Genomic DNA, 17,702 nt, shown 5'->3' on the forward strand with positions numbered 1-17,702 from the left:
AATGGTCATGAGAAGGTTTAGGTATTATCGAGATGTACTTCACTTGCCCTTTTCAAGCTCATTAAACAATATCAAGAAGTTGTTTATGTATTGGAGTTATGTCTCTGTGGCTTGCCCTCTTCTAAGTCTAAAGGACGAGGGCTGGGAGCCAATGTATGTCTGCCTCCTTTCCGTGTTACCGGCGCCCACCAACGATTACCAGATGATATGATACCATTGAAACTAGGCCACGTTGGTTCAACAATTGTGAGTAAGGCTGAGCGCAACGGAGCGCAGCTCCGCGACGCCTAGCAAGTATCTGACAAGCCAGATCTCGCCTTATGTATCAGGTTCGAAAAGGGGTCATTGTATGCGATGCCAAAGTCACACAGTTGAACTCAATCCCCATCCCTTCATCTTCTCCATCTCAGTCACCTCACTTGCGCAACTTGGCAACGATGGCGTTGTACGCAGGCTTGGGGTTCCAGTTCTCGTCAAAGAGCAGGGGCTTGGCGGTGGCCATCCACGACTGCTTGTCGCTGACGCCCCAGACGGTGACGCCCTTGCACTTGGGCACGTTGAGGCAGGCGCCGACGACGGTGGCGTAGTCGTTGGGGGGCGCGCCGGGGATGTCGAGCTCGGTGATGGCGATCTCGGAGGCGCGGGAGCGGGCGAGGGCTTCGAGGGCGGCTTGGATGTTGCCGGACATGTTTGCTGCCAGGTGGGCTTGGGAGCCTGTGTGGTGTTAGTCGTCTCTTGATTTTGTCATAGTTGTTTGACCCCCGTCTCTCATGAATGACTCTCCGTCTTTGAGCATCTTCATCTACGGAGTACTTCTCCATGGGGCTGAGGGGGTGGAGGTGACTGGAGGTAAACTCACCAATACCGTCAATGGGGATGCCCTGCCCAATCCACTGGTTCACCTTGTTCACCATGGCCGTGACCTTGCCCCAGCCGGCGTTGTCGAGGTTGTAGTCGTTAATGTACAGCTTCGCCGCGGGATCCGCGAGGCGCGCGGCGCGGAAGGCGACGCCGATGTACGCTTCGCCCAGGACGTTGGAGAAGGCCGTGCTGCGGATCGTGCCGTTGTCGTTGAAGGCTTCGTTTACGACGTCCTGCGCATTGTCAGTTTACGGTGAACTCATACCAGATGTGTGAGAACGGAGAGGAACCGTTTCAAGTAAGTCAAAGAACATACCCATGACCTGATCTTGCCCTTGTACTTGCCCACAATCGTCTTGACGTGCGTCTCAATCACCTTGGTCATGGTCGCCTTGTCCTTGATAGCAGACACCCACGCCGGCAAAGCCTGATGCCAGAGCAAGGTATGGCCCCTGATGCTCTTCCCGTTCTGTTGCGCAAAGTTGACGAGGAAGTCCGAGTTTGTGAAATCAAAGTTGCCCCGCGTCGGCTCGGTGGCGTCCCACTTCATCGAGTACTCGGGCGTCACCTGGCCGAAATTCTGCTGGATGACGGCGGCGGTCTTGCCCTGCTGCATGATGCCGTTGTCGCCCGAGACGCCAATGTAGAGCTTGCCCTTTGCTTTGAAGAGCTTGTCGATGCTGGTGGGGGATTGGCGGGTGAGGAGGTGGGCGGCGGCGTGGTGGCCTCGGGCGGCGTGAGAGTGAGAGTGAGAGGCCGCGGTGTCGTCGGCGGTGGGGAGGCCGAGGACGGCGAGGGGGGCTAGGAGGAGGGGGAGAGAGAACTTCATTGTGTCTTGTTCGTTTTTGGTTATTGTTGCCTTATTCAAACTGGCGCGGATTTGTGTGAATTTCTACAATGAGTGTCTATGGGTTGAGTGGTTATGATCTAGAATGAGCGTCTGGCGAAAGGAATGAATGACTGAATGAATGAGAAGAAGCAAACACTTTGAAAGAGAAAAGCATTCAAGCAAAGCGCCTAACTGTGTGTGACAAGCTCCGCCATGGGGGACATCTGCCCAACTTATTCAGTTTCCGTCCGGCGCGGAGGCTTGCAGTCCGGGCCTCCCGTTTCTCGCTCTCCCCCCTTGGCAAACATTGGCGCATCTCCAATCGCCCGTGCGGTGGTGGGAAATTTCGCATCAAAGAAGTTTGTTTTTTGGAGACTTTTTTTCTCTTCAATTTGGGGAGGTCGCATTCGCCCGCAAGTCAGGTCAGCAAAGGAGGGAAACCTGCCGTCGGAGATTCAACGTGAGCTCCGGTGCAGAGAAAACAAACATGTCTGTCTGGGTCCTGCGTGCGTAATTTGAGCCGCCACTCGATTGTCTTGGGTTGCGCGCGCATTCCAGAGAAAAAAGAGGCGCGATGCTGCAAAGCCCCCCCATGAAGACCCTCCTGTGCCTGGTGTCGACGATTAAGTGGTTTTACTATAATAGCCTTTGCCGTGTTGAAAATAGCCTTTAATTGCAATGGCAGATCCCCAGTTCTTTCGGGTGGTCCAATCATACTAGCCACAGGGAGCTTCCCTGCCTCTGTTTTCTCTCTTTCGGTTTCTCCAAATCCTCCCACCGGCTGGATAATAGCGAAATCGCCATATAGTAGGTAGCATTTTCACGGAGACTGCGTGCTGGGTTCAGATTTAGCACAGCACAGGAGACTGAAAAAGGAATTAGTGATGGCTCCGTTCCCGTTCCGGCGACCCGGGTCTGCACAATACCCGCAAGCAACATTCCATCAGCCTCTTTGCCCGCTATTTTGGTGCCACAGGATGCATCAACAAAAAAAACGAAAACAATGCGAATGGGTGGAATTCAACAATCTCGGGGACCGGGCTATATATACTCTAGCCGCGCAGCAAAAGTGTTCCAGCCGCGTCGACTCTGCGTGGTCCGCCACGTCGTCAGTCCACGCAACGTCGGTGGTAGCTTGTGAGAAGACGTTGGGCTGCGTCGCGGCCACGCGGGGTGGTCAACTCATCACCTCTTTCTTTTCGTTTTCGCCGTTAGCGACGATAAGACGTTGGCGACATGAGAGACAACTCTCAAAGAGTTCAACGGTGCAATGTGAAGTCTGAACCTTGATATCCGCACTCGCCCTAAGGCGTTGCAACTTAGAGCAACCAAGGACCCCGGTCAGGGGATTCTCGTCTCCACCTACCGGCCCGGACAGAGCGATCGGGAGGATCCATCCCCATGACCTGGACGCCGGGCCCGGATGACATAATTCCCACCCGAGACCAGTGTACCACTCAAAGAGCCGATCCGGCATGGCTTGCCTCATCCTGAACATCAAGAATAATGATGTCGGCTCATCACCCGTACAGCGTATCCTGTTACGCAAACCCTCGTATCACATTCTAAAACACGTCGCTCTTCTATATCCTTCATTCTTTTACTGGCGGTATCGCGAGAGACTCTATTCTCCTGCACTTGTCTGCTTGAGAAATGGACCACAGTAGAGGAAAAACTAGGACGCCGAGTAACACATTGATGATTTCTGCCATGCGTCAAGTCGCACTTCTCCTAGTGAGAACTGCACGAGCCATGCCATTATACATAATCCCCAATCCTCAGGCCATCATTTCTCGTCATAATTGTACAGATACGTATCACACAGTTCCGTCTGTGAACATCCCTTTCCAGACCTTGTTCTCCCCTAATCCTCACACTCCTCCCATACCAAACACTTAGTTCTCGCCATCCTTGCGATTTCTTTTGAACAAGTTACTCAAGAACTTCCGCTTCGAGCCCGACGTGGCCTTGTCTCTGGTCGATGAGGACGCGGAAGAAGCAGCACTATCCTCACTAAGGAAAGTTCTCATTCCCACGGCGTCGTCGCTGTCCGTCGAACGACTCGAGATCGTGTCTCTTCTACCATTCTTGAGCTCAGCCATCGACGCCATCTTACCCAAGAATCGGGAAGGGGCGTTGGCTGATCTTGGAGCATAAGCAGAGCTTGTCGGCTGATTGACACACTGCTGGCGCTGATCGACCAAAGGTGCTGCGACTTCCTGTCAGTATTCAGTTCGACGTTGAGGCCGTGGATAAACTTACTGGGACGAGGAGACATCGCCGCCATGGACGCTGCGGGACGAACTGTGCGGTCTCTTTTGATAGAGAAGTCGGCTCGAGTGACGTAAGGGTCGAAAGTCGTGTCAAAAGCAGACGGCGAAGTGGTGTCAATCGGCTTCAGGACCGGGATGGGCGGCGGCGGTCGAGCGGGAACGTAAGACTTGGCAGGACCAGGACCAAAGTCCACGTCGATGAAGGCAGAGTCAGGAGCCTCACTCTTCGGCTGGGGCTTCGGCGTCTTGGGCTTCGGGATCGAAGGAAGCGGCTTGTTAGGCGCCGGAAGAGGAGGCGCGTTGAAAGGAATCGCCTTCATTGACTGAACTTGGCGAGGGCGACGAGTAGGCGTATCGACGTCGACTTCCTTCTTCGGCGTCAGCGGGCGGTGAGCCATGGCAGCGGAGCGAGGCGACAAGACCTCTTCCATCTCGCGGTTCAACTCGTTTCCGATATCCGTGATGAGTCTCGAAGTTGAACGAGCGACGGTTCCAGTGCTGGCAGCGGATGCTGCGCGGTCGGCGCTTGACGCCGTAGGAGCTGGACTGGGGCTCTTCATCGTGCTGAGCCTCAGCGGCTTCGGGTATGCCTGGGATGCCGAAATTTGAGGGAGGCTCGGGACAGCCCTGCGTCTTCTGACGTGGAGAGATGGAAGCTCCGAGTTGCGAGAGGACTCAATGGCCTCGGTAACAGGGTCTTTTTGAGCCGGCTCTGGTCGTTTGGGAAGGCGCTTCTGGCGGTAGTATGCGGCAGTGTCGGCTGAGGTTACTGAGGAAGGAATGTGAGGGGAAGACGATAGGTTCCTGGTGACAGAGCTTCGGGAGGGCGGGAGAGGATCTTGGGCCCGCATGCTGGAGATTCTTGAAGAAGCTTCCGGAGCCGAGATCTCGGTAGCCACATGGCGTGCATACTTGCTGCTGACCTTGGCATAGTCGCTTTCCAGGCTTGCAGGAGTGCCTTGAATGGGAAGTCGAAAAGAGGCGGCTGTCGACACAGATGTGGCTGTACTCACATGAGATGCAGTCGAGTAGCGATCGTGACGGTCCACGGCAGATCCAGTCGCTTGCGATGAGAAGTTGCTGATTGAACTGGATGGAGCTTCGGAGTATCTGTGATCAGCACTATCATCAGTTTCCTCGTGAACGAGATGAGACTGGGCAGTCTCCGAGCTTGGAACGTATGAGGTAGCTTCGAGGCCAGGTGAGCGACGTGAAGCTCTTTCCTGAGAGTGAGCGACATGGGAAGGAAGGTTCTCTGGTTGGCGCGGGGTCAAACCCTCTCCATTCTCAAGCTCACTGGTCGTAGGCGCCAGCAACATCAAGTCCGTAGAAGAAGGGCGACATCCAGTCAAAGGATGGTGAACTGCAGTGACAGCACTATCCTGTGAGTAAATGGAAGAAGTGTCTGCAATATCAGCTGCATCATCTGAGATGCTTTGGTGAAATGTCTCATCTTCAACCACTGGTGTCAGAGCGTCGTCCAAAGTCTGTTGAGTCTCCTGTCTCCGCGTGACCATTGGCACAAAGACCTCAGTCTGTGCAGATGCCGGAGAGTTGCTCAAAGGGGACACGTTTCCAGTAAAAGGTATTTCATGTAAATGCTCAAAACTGAGAGGCGATACATTGTTTTCGTCTCTGTAACCCGTGGCTGTCAATGTAAACTGCTGGCGATATCTTTCATAAGAAGTTGCAGAGCCATAGCAAGGCGGAGACGCTTCTGTCATTCCACTTTGTGCACGACGTGCAGGTAAGCTTCCTTCAACACTAGTTGTGGATAATGACATAGGTGCAGTGGTTCTTCGAAAAGAAGCATCGGGCGGAGCCACTTCATTCGATGCAGCCTGCGTGAAATCGCTGACCCGACGATGACTTTTAGCGGGCAGCTGTTCGGCATTGCGAGGGTGAGGAAGGGTAGCCGTGAGCGCATCTGTCGGCTGAGCTTCACTGGAAGCTCGGTGGGAAGCAAAGCGCAGGGGCAGTGGAGTGATAGAAGCTCTGTCCACAGGAGATGCCTGAATCATTCCGGGGCGAGATAAGGGCTTCGCCTCACTGGTGGTATCAAGGCAAACACCAACAAAGCAATCTTTCTCTTCTTCAGCCAGGGGGGTGGAAGGGTCATCGAGCAGCAACCTTGTTGACTGCGCGAGACTCTCATATCTGGCCGCTGCGGGACGATCAAGTAAGAATCCATCACTAGATGAACGATAATTGTGGTCAGAGCCGATGAAAGAGTATGAGTTGCTGTGGAAGTGAGCAGGCATGAGTGGAGTAGAAGGGCCAAGGTCCAAAGGAAGAGGAACGAAGGACCTTCTTTTGCCAACATCTTTGTTCTTTGATGACCGACCCATCTTGGAAAACTTGCAGTCTTTGCCATCGTCCGGCAAGAAGTTTCTCTGAAGGCCTGCGGGTAATTGCGGGAGCAAAAGGAACTCCTTGAAGTCTTCTGTCCAAGCCCAGACCACAGCAGGCTTGCGAATTGTGCAGTCGACTCCTTCCCTCTCTGCCTTGGCTTTGGCAATGTAATATTGACGAGTGTACTCCATGGGAGCTAGACGAGGCGGAGCATGTCGAAACTCGGGAGGGGCCTCGTTCTGCCCAAAGTAGACGGTAGGGTGTTGAGGCTGAAGTAGATAGAGAGGGACACTCGTCGAAAGGGACGGGGATATCAAGTTTGATGGGCTTCGCAAAGATGATGCGTAGAGCGAATCTCGCTCGCCTCCGGAAATATTTCTGCCGCGTCGAGCCACCGCCTTGCTGAAATCAGATCCAACCCGTCTCATTTCCTCGGGAGCAATGGGGTTGGAGATCTGGGATCTTTCGATTCCTGCGCTTCGCTTGCTGCGTAGCTTGGTAGCACTAGGGACAGCTCTAGTGGGAGTCTTTGGGCGCAGAGAGCTGCTGGACCGGGTCGTACGAAGAAAGCTCCGAGGCGCCGTGTCGGTTGGGGTTCCAGGGGGTAGGCCGAACTGGTCGAGTAGTTCTTTGAGCGTTGGGAGCTCGGGGACATCCCTCTCTGCATCAGATGTAGCAATGAAGTTTGCAAAAGACTTGACTTTGTGAAGGATGTTCGAGGGCGTTCTTGGTCGCTCCACTTGGGCGGAAGGCTTAACGGGTTGTCCTTTCTCCTTCGAAAGCACCAATGCCTTGTCCATATCCTCTTCGTCTTCAGAGTCGCTTTCCCAAGTATATATAGGGGTGCCATTCTGGACCTTGGCTGGCAGAATGAGGCCGTACATGGCAAGCTGGTGTTTCTCCCATCCCTTTTCCAGCTTGATATAATGGGCCAGTGGGTGTTCTTCAAAGTCAGTCTTGGACAGTTCTTCAGAGTAGCCCAAGACAGGAGGCTCATCCAAGTCGCAGGCCCATTCGCGGCCATTGGTTTTTGCGCCCGTAATCTCGCGGCCTGGGCATCCCGCCAGAAGGGGAGTGGGAAGAGGCGGAGGTGGGGCTGGGGCCGGAGTTGGTCCTGGTGAGCTGCCCTCGATTTTGGAAGGGGGGGCTTCCATGGCTAGCTGGTGAGCGGCATTGAGTGAAGTGTTGGTTCGGTTACGTCGAAAGAGCCTCGAGAGCGGAGTGGATCGATCAGCTTCATTGATTCCTGGAGTCGATGGACGGGGCTGTGACTGAGTAGAAGGAGGAGTCTGGAGAGTAGTGTTCGCAGTGTGTGCAAGTGAGTGAGCGGAATCTGATCGATAGCGTGAAAGCTGCGAGCTCTTGCTTTTCTTTGGTTTTGGAGTCATTGTTGCGCTGGAGGCTGGAGCACAGCTGGCAAATGGAGGAGCTTTGTGTAAGATAATCGATGGATTGGACAGAAGCAGCGAAGCAAGTCGGAAAGCTGGTACAATGAAGCCGATAGGGGATAGTGTGATCCAAGCAGGATTCTCGTTGTTCAAGCCCCAAAACTTTGGTCGAGCAGGGAGAATCTGCACCAAGATCAGTCAGTGTTCGAGAATATGGTAAAAGACGGAACATTGGTGACATACTCTCTCGGTCTCAACAACAAAAGAAAGGCGGCTAGACAAAGCCTTCCAATATGGCCAATCGCGGAGTAGTGCTGAAGCTCGTAGAAGGACAATATCTAATGCGAGGGGCGGAGGACCAAGAGATGAGGTTGTTGGTGTATAAGAGGATGAATGGGAGGAAGTGAGAAGCGTGGTGTCTACGGGAGTTAGAGAAGCCAGAATAGAAATAATGCTGTGGGAGGGAAAATAAACAGTGAAGCGCGTGATGGGCAGGCGCGTCGGGCAGAGGGGAACTGAGAGGGAAGGGACGATGGTGAACTCAACGCACAGGCCTGCCTCAGGAATTGAAGATGATCGGTGAGAAAATCTGGTCTGTGGACATTGGCAACGTGAAAGCTGAGGTGGATTGGTCTGTATAAAAACAAACCTGCTCAACTGACCACGTAGTACAATGCAACATGTACGCTTTGAGCTCTCGAAGCGTAGATTCGTCTTGAGTGTGACATGATATTTGTCTTGACTCGGAATAGTACTACTTCGTTTACACTTTTAAGCCTAATAACTGAATACCAGGAATTATCATGTTGCAAAGAAGGAAGGAGACTCCAAAAAAACTTTTAGTAGAGAAATTGATCAGACAATAAGTAACGATTGAACCTAGATGAGGAGGACATGCAGATCACAGTAATACCCTTAGGTCATTCGAGTTATGTAAATCTAGCACCATTCTTCGTGTGTCTCGTGGATGAAGTATATTACGGCACTGCTGATATGTGAGTAAGTATCTATCTGTACATTAATTAGTCGAGCGAGATGAGGTAAGTCAATAGACCATAGGATGAAGAGAAAGGCATGATTAACGTCTTGAATTCATGAGAAAACTGATGAGACATATGATAGAATCTAAAGGTAAGGCTCGGCTTTGTGGAATAATTTGCTGATGTCTTGCTCCAGCAGGCAATGGTTTGATGAAGCTTCGCCAACGGTCTGTCGTTGTGATGGTTGGCTTCACAGCTACCTGAACTTCCTATCCGGAACTTGATTTGCTTACCTAAGGTGAGGTGAAGAAAGCACCAGCCACATTTGGGAGTGGTACCATCACGTGATGTAATAGGGGCGCCACAGTTGGGTTCGTCTCAGCTGGGCAGGGGCCACTGCCAAGGAAAGAAGGTCAAGAACCATGCCAAGAAAGGCCAAAGATGTAGCAGGAGCTCTCGGAGTCCTCTCCTTTCGTAGCACCGACGTGTTGTGTTTCCTGTTTTTTCCCCTGTGGCTTGACCGACACTGACTCTTTGTCCTGTTCTCTTCTTTCTCTCTTTAATTTCCCTGTTGTCTGTTCCATAAACACAATATCTCGCACTCTCCGCTGTGCCTTGCTTAATTCTCTACACCACATTTACTGCCCGCCAGAACCTGCCGGCCGGCCTTTCCCCCCCTCCGCTCCGAGACGCTCTCTTTCACTCGGCGAGGACTTCTCAGCGACCCGTCGCCATCGGAATCGAGCCGCAGCAGGCCCTGCAGATGCTCATCACATAATATAGCAATGGCTTTGGCGAGCAAGGGTGGGCAGCGTATGCTGTCGCACTTGCGCCCCTCTCCGACCCGGTGGGTTGGAACGCGTGGCTGCCGCCTCGGCCACAGTTCTTGGGGGCCGCTGTCAGCACCGGCAAGGACGGCACCGGCATTGGCACCACCACCTTCATCGACCGTCAACATCAAGACAGCCGCCGCCTGCTTCTCCACACACCCGCCAGCAAGATCCGGTGAGTTGGTGCGCGTACGTTCTCATTTCTTCGTGTGTACCTCTCCAAGTTCCCCATCCTTTCTTGTCGTCGCTGCGCGGTTCCACTCTCTGCGTGGCAGCTTCATCTTCTTCCTCCATGCAATGTTGGCGGGATGGATGTGATGCGGCACCTGCAAGAAGCCCAATGGGGCACGGCTGCGCGAGGCTGGGCGCCAGATATCCGCTTCCTCTGAGTGTTTTGGACAGGGATGCTACATCTCTGTGTAGCCGAGGACCCGATCCTGCAAGCCAAGATGCTGCAAATCAGATCTCGACTGGTTCCCACAGCGAATCAGGCTGCGAACCGGTTGCTGTCACATCTTGCTTGTAACGTCTCTCACCAATGCACTGTCTAGTAGAGCGGACTTTGCCTTTTGGGCCAATGAAGAGGAATCTCCAGTGAAAGATCCTCCTGTCGTTGCAACAAGAGCTGACCTTCAACCTAGATCAACCACAATCAAGCTCAAAGTCAGAACCTACCACTCCTAGAGCCCAAGATGGCGGCGATAGTCTTCCCAAGAAGATGCTCGAGTCCGCCGCGACGTCGTTCGCCTCCATTCTCGTCCTTGCTGTCGGCTTCGCAGTGGCAGGCTATGCTTACCACAAGACGTACAAGCGCATTGTCCTGAAGAAGATGACCCGCGCCTTCACGCCTGGTGACCCCGTTCTTGAGCTGGCCGCTATTGGGAAGGAAGTGCCGCAAACCTCCGCCGAGGCCGATGATCGGTGGGTGCAGCGGCCAGAGCAGGCACGCGTCGATAGAATTATCGACGGGTCAGAGGCTGGGCACTATTTTTTGCTCATGGGCGAGAAGGGGACCGGCAAGAGCAGCATGCTGATCGAGGCCATGCGTAAAATCGACGGCGAAGGCGTGGCCATGTTTGAGGCCCACGCAGACTTGGAAATTGTGCGCATACGCCTCGGCAAGGCCCTCGACTTTGAGTTCCATGAGGACTACATTGGCGGTTACTTCAGCGAACGCGGTCCTCGCGACACGACGGCTCTGTTGGATATCGAACGTGCCCTCAACAAGCTTGAAAAAGTTGCTCTGGTCAACCGTGAAACGCGAAAGAAGCCCCTGGTTGTCATCATCAACCAGATGCACCTGATCCGCGACGATGACGATGGCAAGGACTTGATCGAACTTCTTCAGCAACGTGCCGAACAGTGGGCGGCGTCCAACCTCGTGACGATGGTCTTCAACACGGATGACTACTGGGTATACGAGCGATTCAAGCAACTGGCTACGCGTATGGAGATCATGTCGGTGCGCGACCTGCCCAAACGCCAAGCCATCGCAGCTCTCGCAAAGTACCGCATGAAATACTTTAACGAGAAATTGAGCCCAACGAGACTTGAGGAGGTATATGACCTCGTGGGCGGCCGCCTCTCGTTCTTGAACCGCGTTGCTAAAAGCAGAGATATGATTGCTACGTGCAAATCCATCTGTGAGGTCGAGAAAACATGGTTCCTCAACCAGTGCTGGATTCTCGGCGCGGAGATGGACGACGATGTGATGGACCAGCAGAAGTGGGCTGTACGTAACGACCCCCCTTTCCGCATCGTCGCAAGCTGGCATGGGAACGCTAGTGGACGATCTGAACTGACAAGAAATGATAGGCCGGCGCTATGGTTCTCGCTCAAGCCCTCGTAGATGAGGAAGAAGACATGGAGCTGTATGACGACGAAAAGGGTCACGTACTGCCCAGGTTCCCGATGCACAAGGCGCAGCAAATCATGACGCGTGCCGACTTCATACGTGACATGGACCGGCTCAACCTGTTTAGTATCGCCGCCAATGCTGAGGTCCGCGCCTCATCTGTACCGATGCACCGCGCGTTCCAAGAGATCTGCGCCGAGAAGGGCTTCCGGGATCATCTGGAGGCTACGATCCAGCGTATCGGTGACATTGAGTCCCTTGGCCGCACGCGCGAGCTTGTCGCCAAGGACCTTGTCCTCGGTGGCAAGTACCAGATTGCTCGTGACGGCAAGAACGGTGTTACCGTCAAGCTTGTTGAGGGTGAAGATTGAGGCATGTACGTCTGAGCCTGAGTCTGGTATGGTCAGGTCGTCAAAAGCCCGATGGCGATACGGAGTCCACCATCGAGGCTGCCACATTCAAGCGCCGAGCTACCTTACGAGACGAAACCGAGTGACTGTGATGGGACAGTGTGACGCGAGCTCAGATCTGATTGTCCGATCCTATGGCCCACCACGACCTATCAACTTCGAGGGCGACCCTTAGATCGGACAAAGATCTGGCGCTGATCGATTATGCGACTGGGTCGATGGACTCGGCCGATATGGGATGAAGCCTGAAGAGACGAACAGGATGACACCGGCTTGCCAGCTACGTGTCGTCCGTCGAATGGAGTAGCTGAGAGTTGGATGTGTGGCCCATCCAGATGCGACATGCGCGTTCGCAGGCACAATAATGCGTGGCTGGGAATGCGACGACCCCAACCTGTAAGATAGAGCACGTTTGCGGATAGATCCTGGGCTCTTTGGCTCGGGGAGAGGAGAGGGACATTGCGACAAGTTGCGCCTGTCCCCCTGTACGATTGCCGATTGCACTGTAGATTGCAGCCGCTCGAAAGATTTCTTTTGTATCCCATGACTTTTGTAGCCATCAATGTAAACCTACCCTTGCTGTAATGCACGCCCAAACTCTGCTATTCCGTGGATACCAATCGTTCGTTCGTTGCCATCGTGGCTCGGCACCTCGGGGCCCTGTACGGTGTAGTATGCACCGCTGCTCCAGCTCAATCTCGCGACAATGTACTTTATGTAGCAATGAACAGCCCATCAGATAACGCCGCTTGGAGTGGAGACCTCCCCCCTCTCCCCATGCTCGACGACATCACGACTTTTGATGGTCTGACCAGGCCTATCCCTTGTCGAATCTCAAGACACCACCTCGCCAGGCGATGTCACTGGGCGCGAATACCTACCTACTGCCTACCGCATCTCGTTGGTCCAAGTTGTTTCTGCATGTCTCGGATTCGAGACGTTGGGATAGTACCCTCAGACTCTGCAGATGTAAGGAAAAAAGAAAGGAAACTGGGTTAAGGTAGATGAGGCGATGCGGAGGAAAGAAAATGGAAAAAAAGCAAAAAAAGCAAATCCTTGAAGATGAAAAGCACGTACCAAGTTACCAACCAACCACCAACCACCACCATCGCACCCCCGCGCCATTTCTCTCCCGCAGCGCGCCGCCGACCTTCCCGAAGCGCCGTCCCGGGGGATACCCTTCAAACACCGGCCGACGGTTCTGTGCGACGTGGACGGTGGCACGGTAGATTGGTCCAACGTTGACAGCGACATACCCGGCCTTTTTCTACGTAGCCTGTAGCGGCGTTTGCTCTCACTCCCTTTCCCTTTCAACGCTCCCACTAGATCCATCCTCCTTCTCTTCCTCGGGGACTTCCTGGGGGGCCCTGGAGGGGAGCAAAATGAACTACGGAGAGCCTCTCCACTTTCCCAACGGTCGCACCACTCTCTTTCGCTGTCTCCAGCGGACCGCCACCACCACCAGCAACACCACAAATCATCCGATATTCGACTGGACACACGCTGCAGCGGAAGGTGAGGATGAACTGGGACAAGCAACGCACCACGGCAGCCTTTCCCGCCCGAAGTATCCGACGTCTACGAAATGGGTGTCCTCCGCGAGCACTTTGCCCCCTCGGAGCATAACAGTTACCGGGCTGCCTGGATAGTACTGTAGCAGTGGGTAAGGTAGGTCAACCAAAGGCATCAACGGCCGAGATCAATCTACTCCGGAGGAAGTATACGAAAAAAGCAATCAGTGCTATCTCACATAGTACCAAAAAAACCCCCCGTCCATGCCTCAGACGTACAGATAAATACCCTGGGCCAAGAACAAACGGGAATTAGTGAAAGGGCCCCCAAATCTCTCCAACGTGACAACGCTCCTCTAGGCTCTCCAAGCTCCCCTGGCCTGGTCCCGTAGATTGCGCGCCATCGCGTCCCCTGAACCGCTCGCTCGTAGCTCCAACTGCACCGTGCCAGTGCCCCAGTGATGGCTATCAACAGGGGGGAGGAAGAATACCTAGTTGAGGAAGAGAGCTTGGAGGCCTGCCTGGAGGAAGAGGGGTCTCTGCAAGCTGTGGCGAGGTTAGCTCCTCACCCTCCTCCGTACTGCGTATCCTCTCGCCCAGTGTGAGACTGCCGACTCAGATTGAAGGCAAAGATTGAAACCTTTCTTGGTCCTCAGCTGTGCAGCAGCAGCTCCGTTTCCCTGCAGCATCTCAGAGCAACTCCAAGTCAAAGTCTCCAACTATCCCGTATCCAGACGTACAGTAGTCGCGTACGCCCCCCGGGCGCCCCCACTACACACCTCGACCCTGACCCTGAACCTGACCCCGACACCCCGGTCCCTCTCGTCCGTGATCCATCCACATCGACCGCCGGCGCCCATCCAACGGGAGGACAATGTCCGTCTTTAGAACCGCTGGAGAGAGAAAGTCGAGACTCGAGAGACGGGCCAGGCAGTGGCCGAAGTGGTTCCAGATGCGATGATCAGCGTCCGTTGTATCTGGACTCCCTCTTACTTCTAGTTATCATTCAAGGTACAATGAAAAGTAGAGAGTACATGAACCCAGCTGTAGAGCAAAGGGATGGGCCCCAGAGTGAGTGGGTGGGATCATTCGGCTCTCACGGCCGTGTCGGCAAATAGGGATCTTCACTGCACAACCCATCGTTTTTGTCCGAACATGCACCCACGGCCACGCTTCGGATGCGAATGTCGGATCATTCAAAGTCGTCGGCAGTGGATGACGCCGCTGCTCCATCTCATGCGTCTAATCAACGAAATACCATACCTCTGTACTGTAAGGCTGGCAACAGGCATGGGACACACAATGCGAGGCGAGAGGCAATTGTAAAAGAGTGAGGAGAGGCGCAACCAGCGCAGATTGTATTGTGTTGCGACCATACTCCTCCAGTGCCATGATAATACTGGCTCGTATAGTACTTGCATGCATCGCCACCGACTTTCCCTGGAGCCAAATTCCGGGGGAAGCCGTCCAAACGAGCATAACAGTTGTTGCGATAAATTTCAAATCGGAACAGAGTCCGAGCCGCCCAGATCCAGACAGTTTCCTTGTCTGTCCCATTAACCCAAAAAGCCAATACGAAACCGCAAGAGAGAAGAAGAAAATATAGGGGGAAAAAAAGACTGGCAGCCGACCCTCAAAAATACAAGAAAAGGAAACGCCGCCGTGCGGAGAGTAGGGAGGAAAGAAAAAAAGGATCAACGCGATGACAAGCTAGCAATTTCCCGACTGCCATCCCGTCTTGTTGTCTAGGATGCCAAGGTTCATCAATCGCTCCGCCCTCCCGTTGCCCATCCCAATCCCATGGCGTCGTTCGAAGCCGGAATGCAAGTGGCCCCTGTACATGATGTCGCTCCCCCATGACATGCTTCACCCAGTAACTCCGACCACAGTAGTGCCGACCCGATGAGGAAAAGAGAAGAGTGTGAGTGAGAGAGAGAAAGGACGAGGGAAGAAAGAATACAACGCGCGGGTATACCGGGATGAAGGCAATAAAGAAGATGGTGAGAAGAGCATCTGGCGAGTACAAGAACAGCGCGGATGGATAGGCGCCATCCGCCGTGAACTGGCTAATGTAGTTCAGGTGCACAAGAAATCAAGTCCTAGGCGTCTGGCAACGCTCTGCCAGTCCCAGACAGCAATCCACTCGCCACACTCCATGAGGTGCCAGACTTCTTCCAGGACCTCGAGGACTCTATCGCAGTTGCGAAGACCAGTGTAGCCCCGGACCGACCGGATGATGCCTCGAAGTCGCTCTTGCTGTGTGGGGTCGAAGCATGTAGTACCAATGACCAGACTCGGCATCAGCAAAAGGGTAAGAGCTGGGTCCGATGGCTTGAATCCTTCCATGATCGATAGAGACTCGTCCACCGCAGCAGTGATGCGATTGTCATGCTGCTGCGGGCGGCGAACCGGCGGTGGAGAGGCTGGGCGTTGTTCATCAATCACAGCGCAGCTAGAGGACCCGGCATCGGACTCATGCATCGAGCTCGTCCTGGACGGTCCTCGAGAGTTTGGCTCCCGTTTGAGCTGCATCGAAGAGGGGAACCCAGAACCCATGCTGGGCCTCAGGCCGGGAGACGAGGCGCAGCTCGTGGCCGTAGACGGCCTAGAAATTTGCGAATGCCGGCGGGAGGAAGACGACGAGGTTGAGGTGGCGACAGATGTAGCTATAGAGTAGACGGAGGGCCGTCTCTCTGGAGAGGTAGGAGGGTAGATTGTGCGGAAGAGATGCAGGAACATCATGTGTTTGTAAACCAGCCCAACTCTGTGACGGCTATCACCTGGTGGCCAAAGAGGCATCCATTGCTCAATAGCCTCTTGAATCTCCTGCGCTCGGTACAGAACGTGATACGTCACGACAGTCTCGGCGCGTCTGTAAATGTTATCCCGGATGACGTTTCGGATTGTGGTGATTTGGCAGAGATGTTGAAACAGGCCATCAGCAACACCCAGAAGACGAGGCGAGTCCAACGGAACCAGGGGGCTCCAGTCTTCGGAAGCCAAGCGTGGACGGTTGGGCGCGGGATGCCAGAGGAGTTCGTCCGCGTAAATATGGTACTGGAAGAATTCGCTGATGAAGGCCAGGAAGACAGGATCCTCTGGAGGGCTCTCTTGGATCAATTGCTTGTATCCGCTCAGGTGAACACGATGCGCTCCATGAGATTCACCTTCAATCAGCGTGGTGACCAGGAGGCAAAGGATTTGGGCGTAGCGAGCCGACAAGATTGTTTCGCGATCATCAATGTCCTCCTCCGCCGAACGGTTCATGTCGGCGTACAGAGTCTTCATCGCTTGTTCCTCGTGATATGCTGACCGGGCCTGTAGCGCTTCCAGGGTGGTTGTCGGATTTCTCTCGAGTAACTTGGCGCCGTACGGTGTATCAAAGTCGATGTGTTTGCTACTCATGGCCAGGATCGAGTGCATCACGCCCTGGTGAAGGTTTGCCAAAGGAAGAATAATATCCTTAAAGGCATTCTTGGCTTCTCCCTCAACAGTCAGAACGTTGCTGAGGTGGACGCCGTAGTGTCTCCAGAATATCTTGTCCTCGATCGTGTCGACGCCGTTGAAAAGAGGTTGCATGGTGAAAACGAGCGACTCCTCATCCCCAACGTGATCTTCTTCCGAGTTAGACCATCAACATATTTGCTGGATTCATAAGCAAGCACTTACCAATTGTTGCCTTTTCTTTGCCGCTTCTCCATAGCTTCTTCTCATGATAGCCCTCGCAGACAACAGCATTCTTCTCGCAATTCATACCTGCTCACATGTCAGGGAAAAAAGTCCCAAGCAGTGAGTGATACGGCAGTGACACTTACATCTCGGCTTCGCCTCGTCACACTTCTTCTTCCGTCTCCGACAGGTAATGCAGCCCGTCTTGGATCGACCCTTGGTCACCTTACTCTGGTTGATGATGGATGCTACAGGATGCTTGCGTGGTCTTCCTCGGGGTCGCTTCTGCTTCAGTGAGTTTGTGGCCGAGACCAAGGTAGTTCCAGTTTGCGCTAATGGGGCCTCCTTAACATCGCCCAGCTTTAGATCGTCGTCGTCCGTGGGTTCTATTTTAGGTATGATGGCAAAAGTGTCGTCCGACTCCTGTTCCCATACAATGTCGTTGTCAGCATCGTCTCCATCGCACGTATCGGCGTGGCCAGTGCTCCAGGAATCGGTGCAGGACGAGGATGCGGAGTGTACGATTGTCGGGTCGCCGGACGGCTCTAAATGGGGAATATCTACGGCGGCGCTGACGGGAGACAGCTGCCCGGAGAGAGAGTGAGGAATGCTGGTCGAGGCCATCCAGGCCGCTGCCGTTTGGGAGGTTGGTTGGTGTGGAAGCAGCATGTCGTCTTGCATGTTGTCGTCTGAAGAGTTACTGTGGTGGTCCGACCATGAGAGATCCCCGTCGTCCGAAACCAT

At 53.9% G+C, this 17,702-nt stretch overlaps 5 protein-coding genes across 5 annotated transcripts; 2 read left to right on the forward strand and 3 right to left on the reverse strand.

The window, feature by feature from the left end:
* Positions 1–415: 415 nt before the first annotated feature.
* CABS01_07617 (glycosyl hydrolase family 10) lies at positions 416–1,690 on the reverse strand (the record flags this gene model as incomplete). The annotated part of the gene is made up of 3 exons (XM_060540979.1): positions 416–714; positions 860–1,094; positions 1,178–1,690. The coding sequence occupies 3 exons, from the start codon at positions 1,688–1,690 to the stop codon at positions 416–418; spliced, it is 1,047 nt and encodes a 348-aa protein (XP_060403147.1).
* Positions 1,691–3,585: 1,895 nt separating this feature from the next.
* Positions 3,586–7,469, reverse strand: CABS01_07618 (uncharacterized protein; the record flags this gene model as incomplete). Its single annotated transcript, XM_060540980.1, has 2 exons — positions 3,586–3,899; positions 3,953–7,469. The coding sequence occupies 2 exons, from the start codon at positions 7,467–7,469 to the stop codon at positions 3,586–3,588; spliced, it is 3,831 nt and encodes a 1,276-aa protein (XP_060403148.1).
* Positions 7,470–9,105: 1,636 nt separating this feature from the next.
* On the forward strand, positions 9,106–11,739 carry CABS01_07619 (uncharacterized protein; the record flags this gene model as incomplete). The annotated part of the gene is made up of 5 exons (XM_060540981.1): positions 9,106–9,194; positions 9,467–9,688; positions 9,937–10,015; positions 10,115–11,245; positions 11,329–11,739. 5 exons carry the CDS (start codon positions 9,106–9,108, stop codon positions 11,737–11,739), a joined length of 1,932 nt encoding a protein of 643 aa, XP_060403149.1.
* Positions 11,740–13,160: 1,421 nt separating this feature from the next.
* Positions 13,161–13,427, forward strand: CABS01_07620 (uncharacterized protein; the record flags this gene model as incomplete). Its single annotated transcript, XM_060540982.1, has 1 exon — positions 13,161–13,427. The coding sequence occupies one exon, from the start codon at positions 13,161–13,163 to the stop codon at positions 13,425–13,427; it is 267 nt and encodes an 88-aa protein (XP_060403150.1).
* A 1,938-nt stretch (positions 13,428–15,365) lies between these two features.
* On the reverse strand, positions 15,366–17,702 carry CABS01_07621 (uncharacterized protein; the record flags this gene model as incomplete). The annotated part of the gene is made up of 3 exons (XM_060540983.1): positions 15,366–16,903; positions 16,959–17,045; positions 17,105–17,702. The coding sequence occupies 3 exons, from the start codon at positions 17,700–17,702 to the stop codon at positions 15,366–15,368; spliced, it is 2,223 nt and encodes a 740-aa protein (XP_060403151.1).

Source organism: Colletotrichum abscissum (genome assembly GCF_030869225.1).
Source record: "Colletotrichum abscissum strain IMI 504890 chromosome Unknown Scaffold_16.1, whole genome shotgun sequence".
NCBI classification, from domain to species: domain Eukaryota; kingdom Fungi; phylum Ascomycota; class Sordariomycetes; order Glomerellales; family Glomerellaceae; genus Colletotrichum; species Colletotrichum abscissum.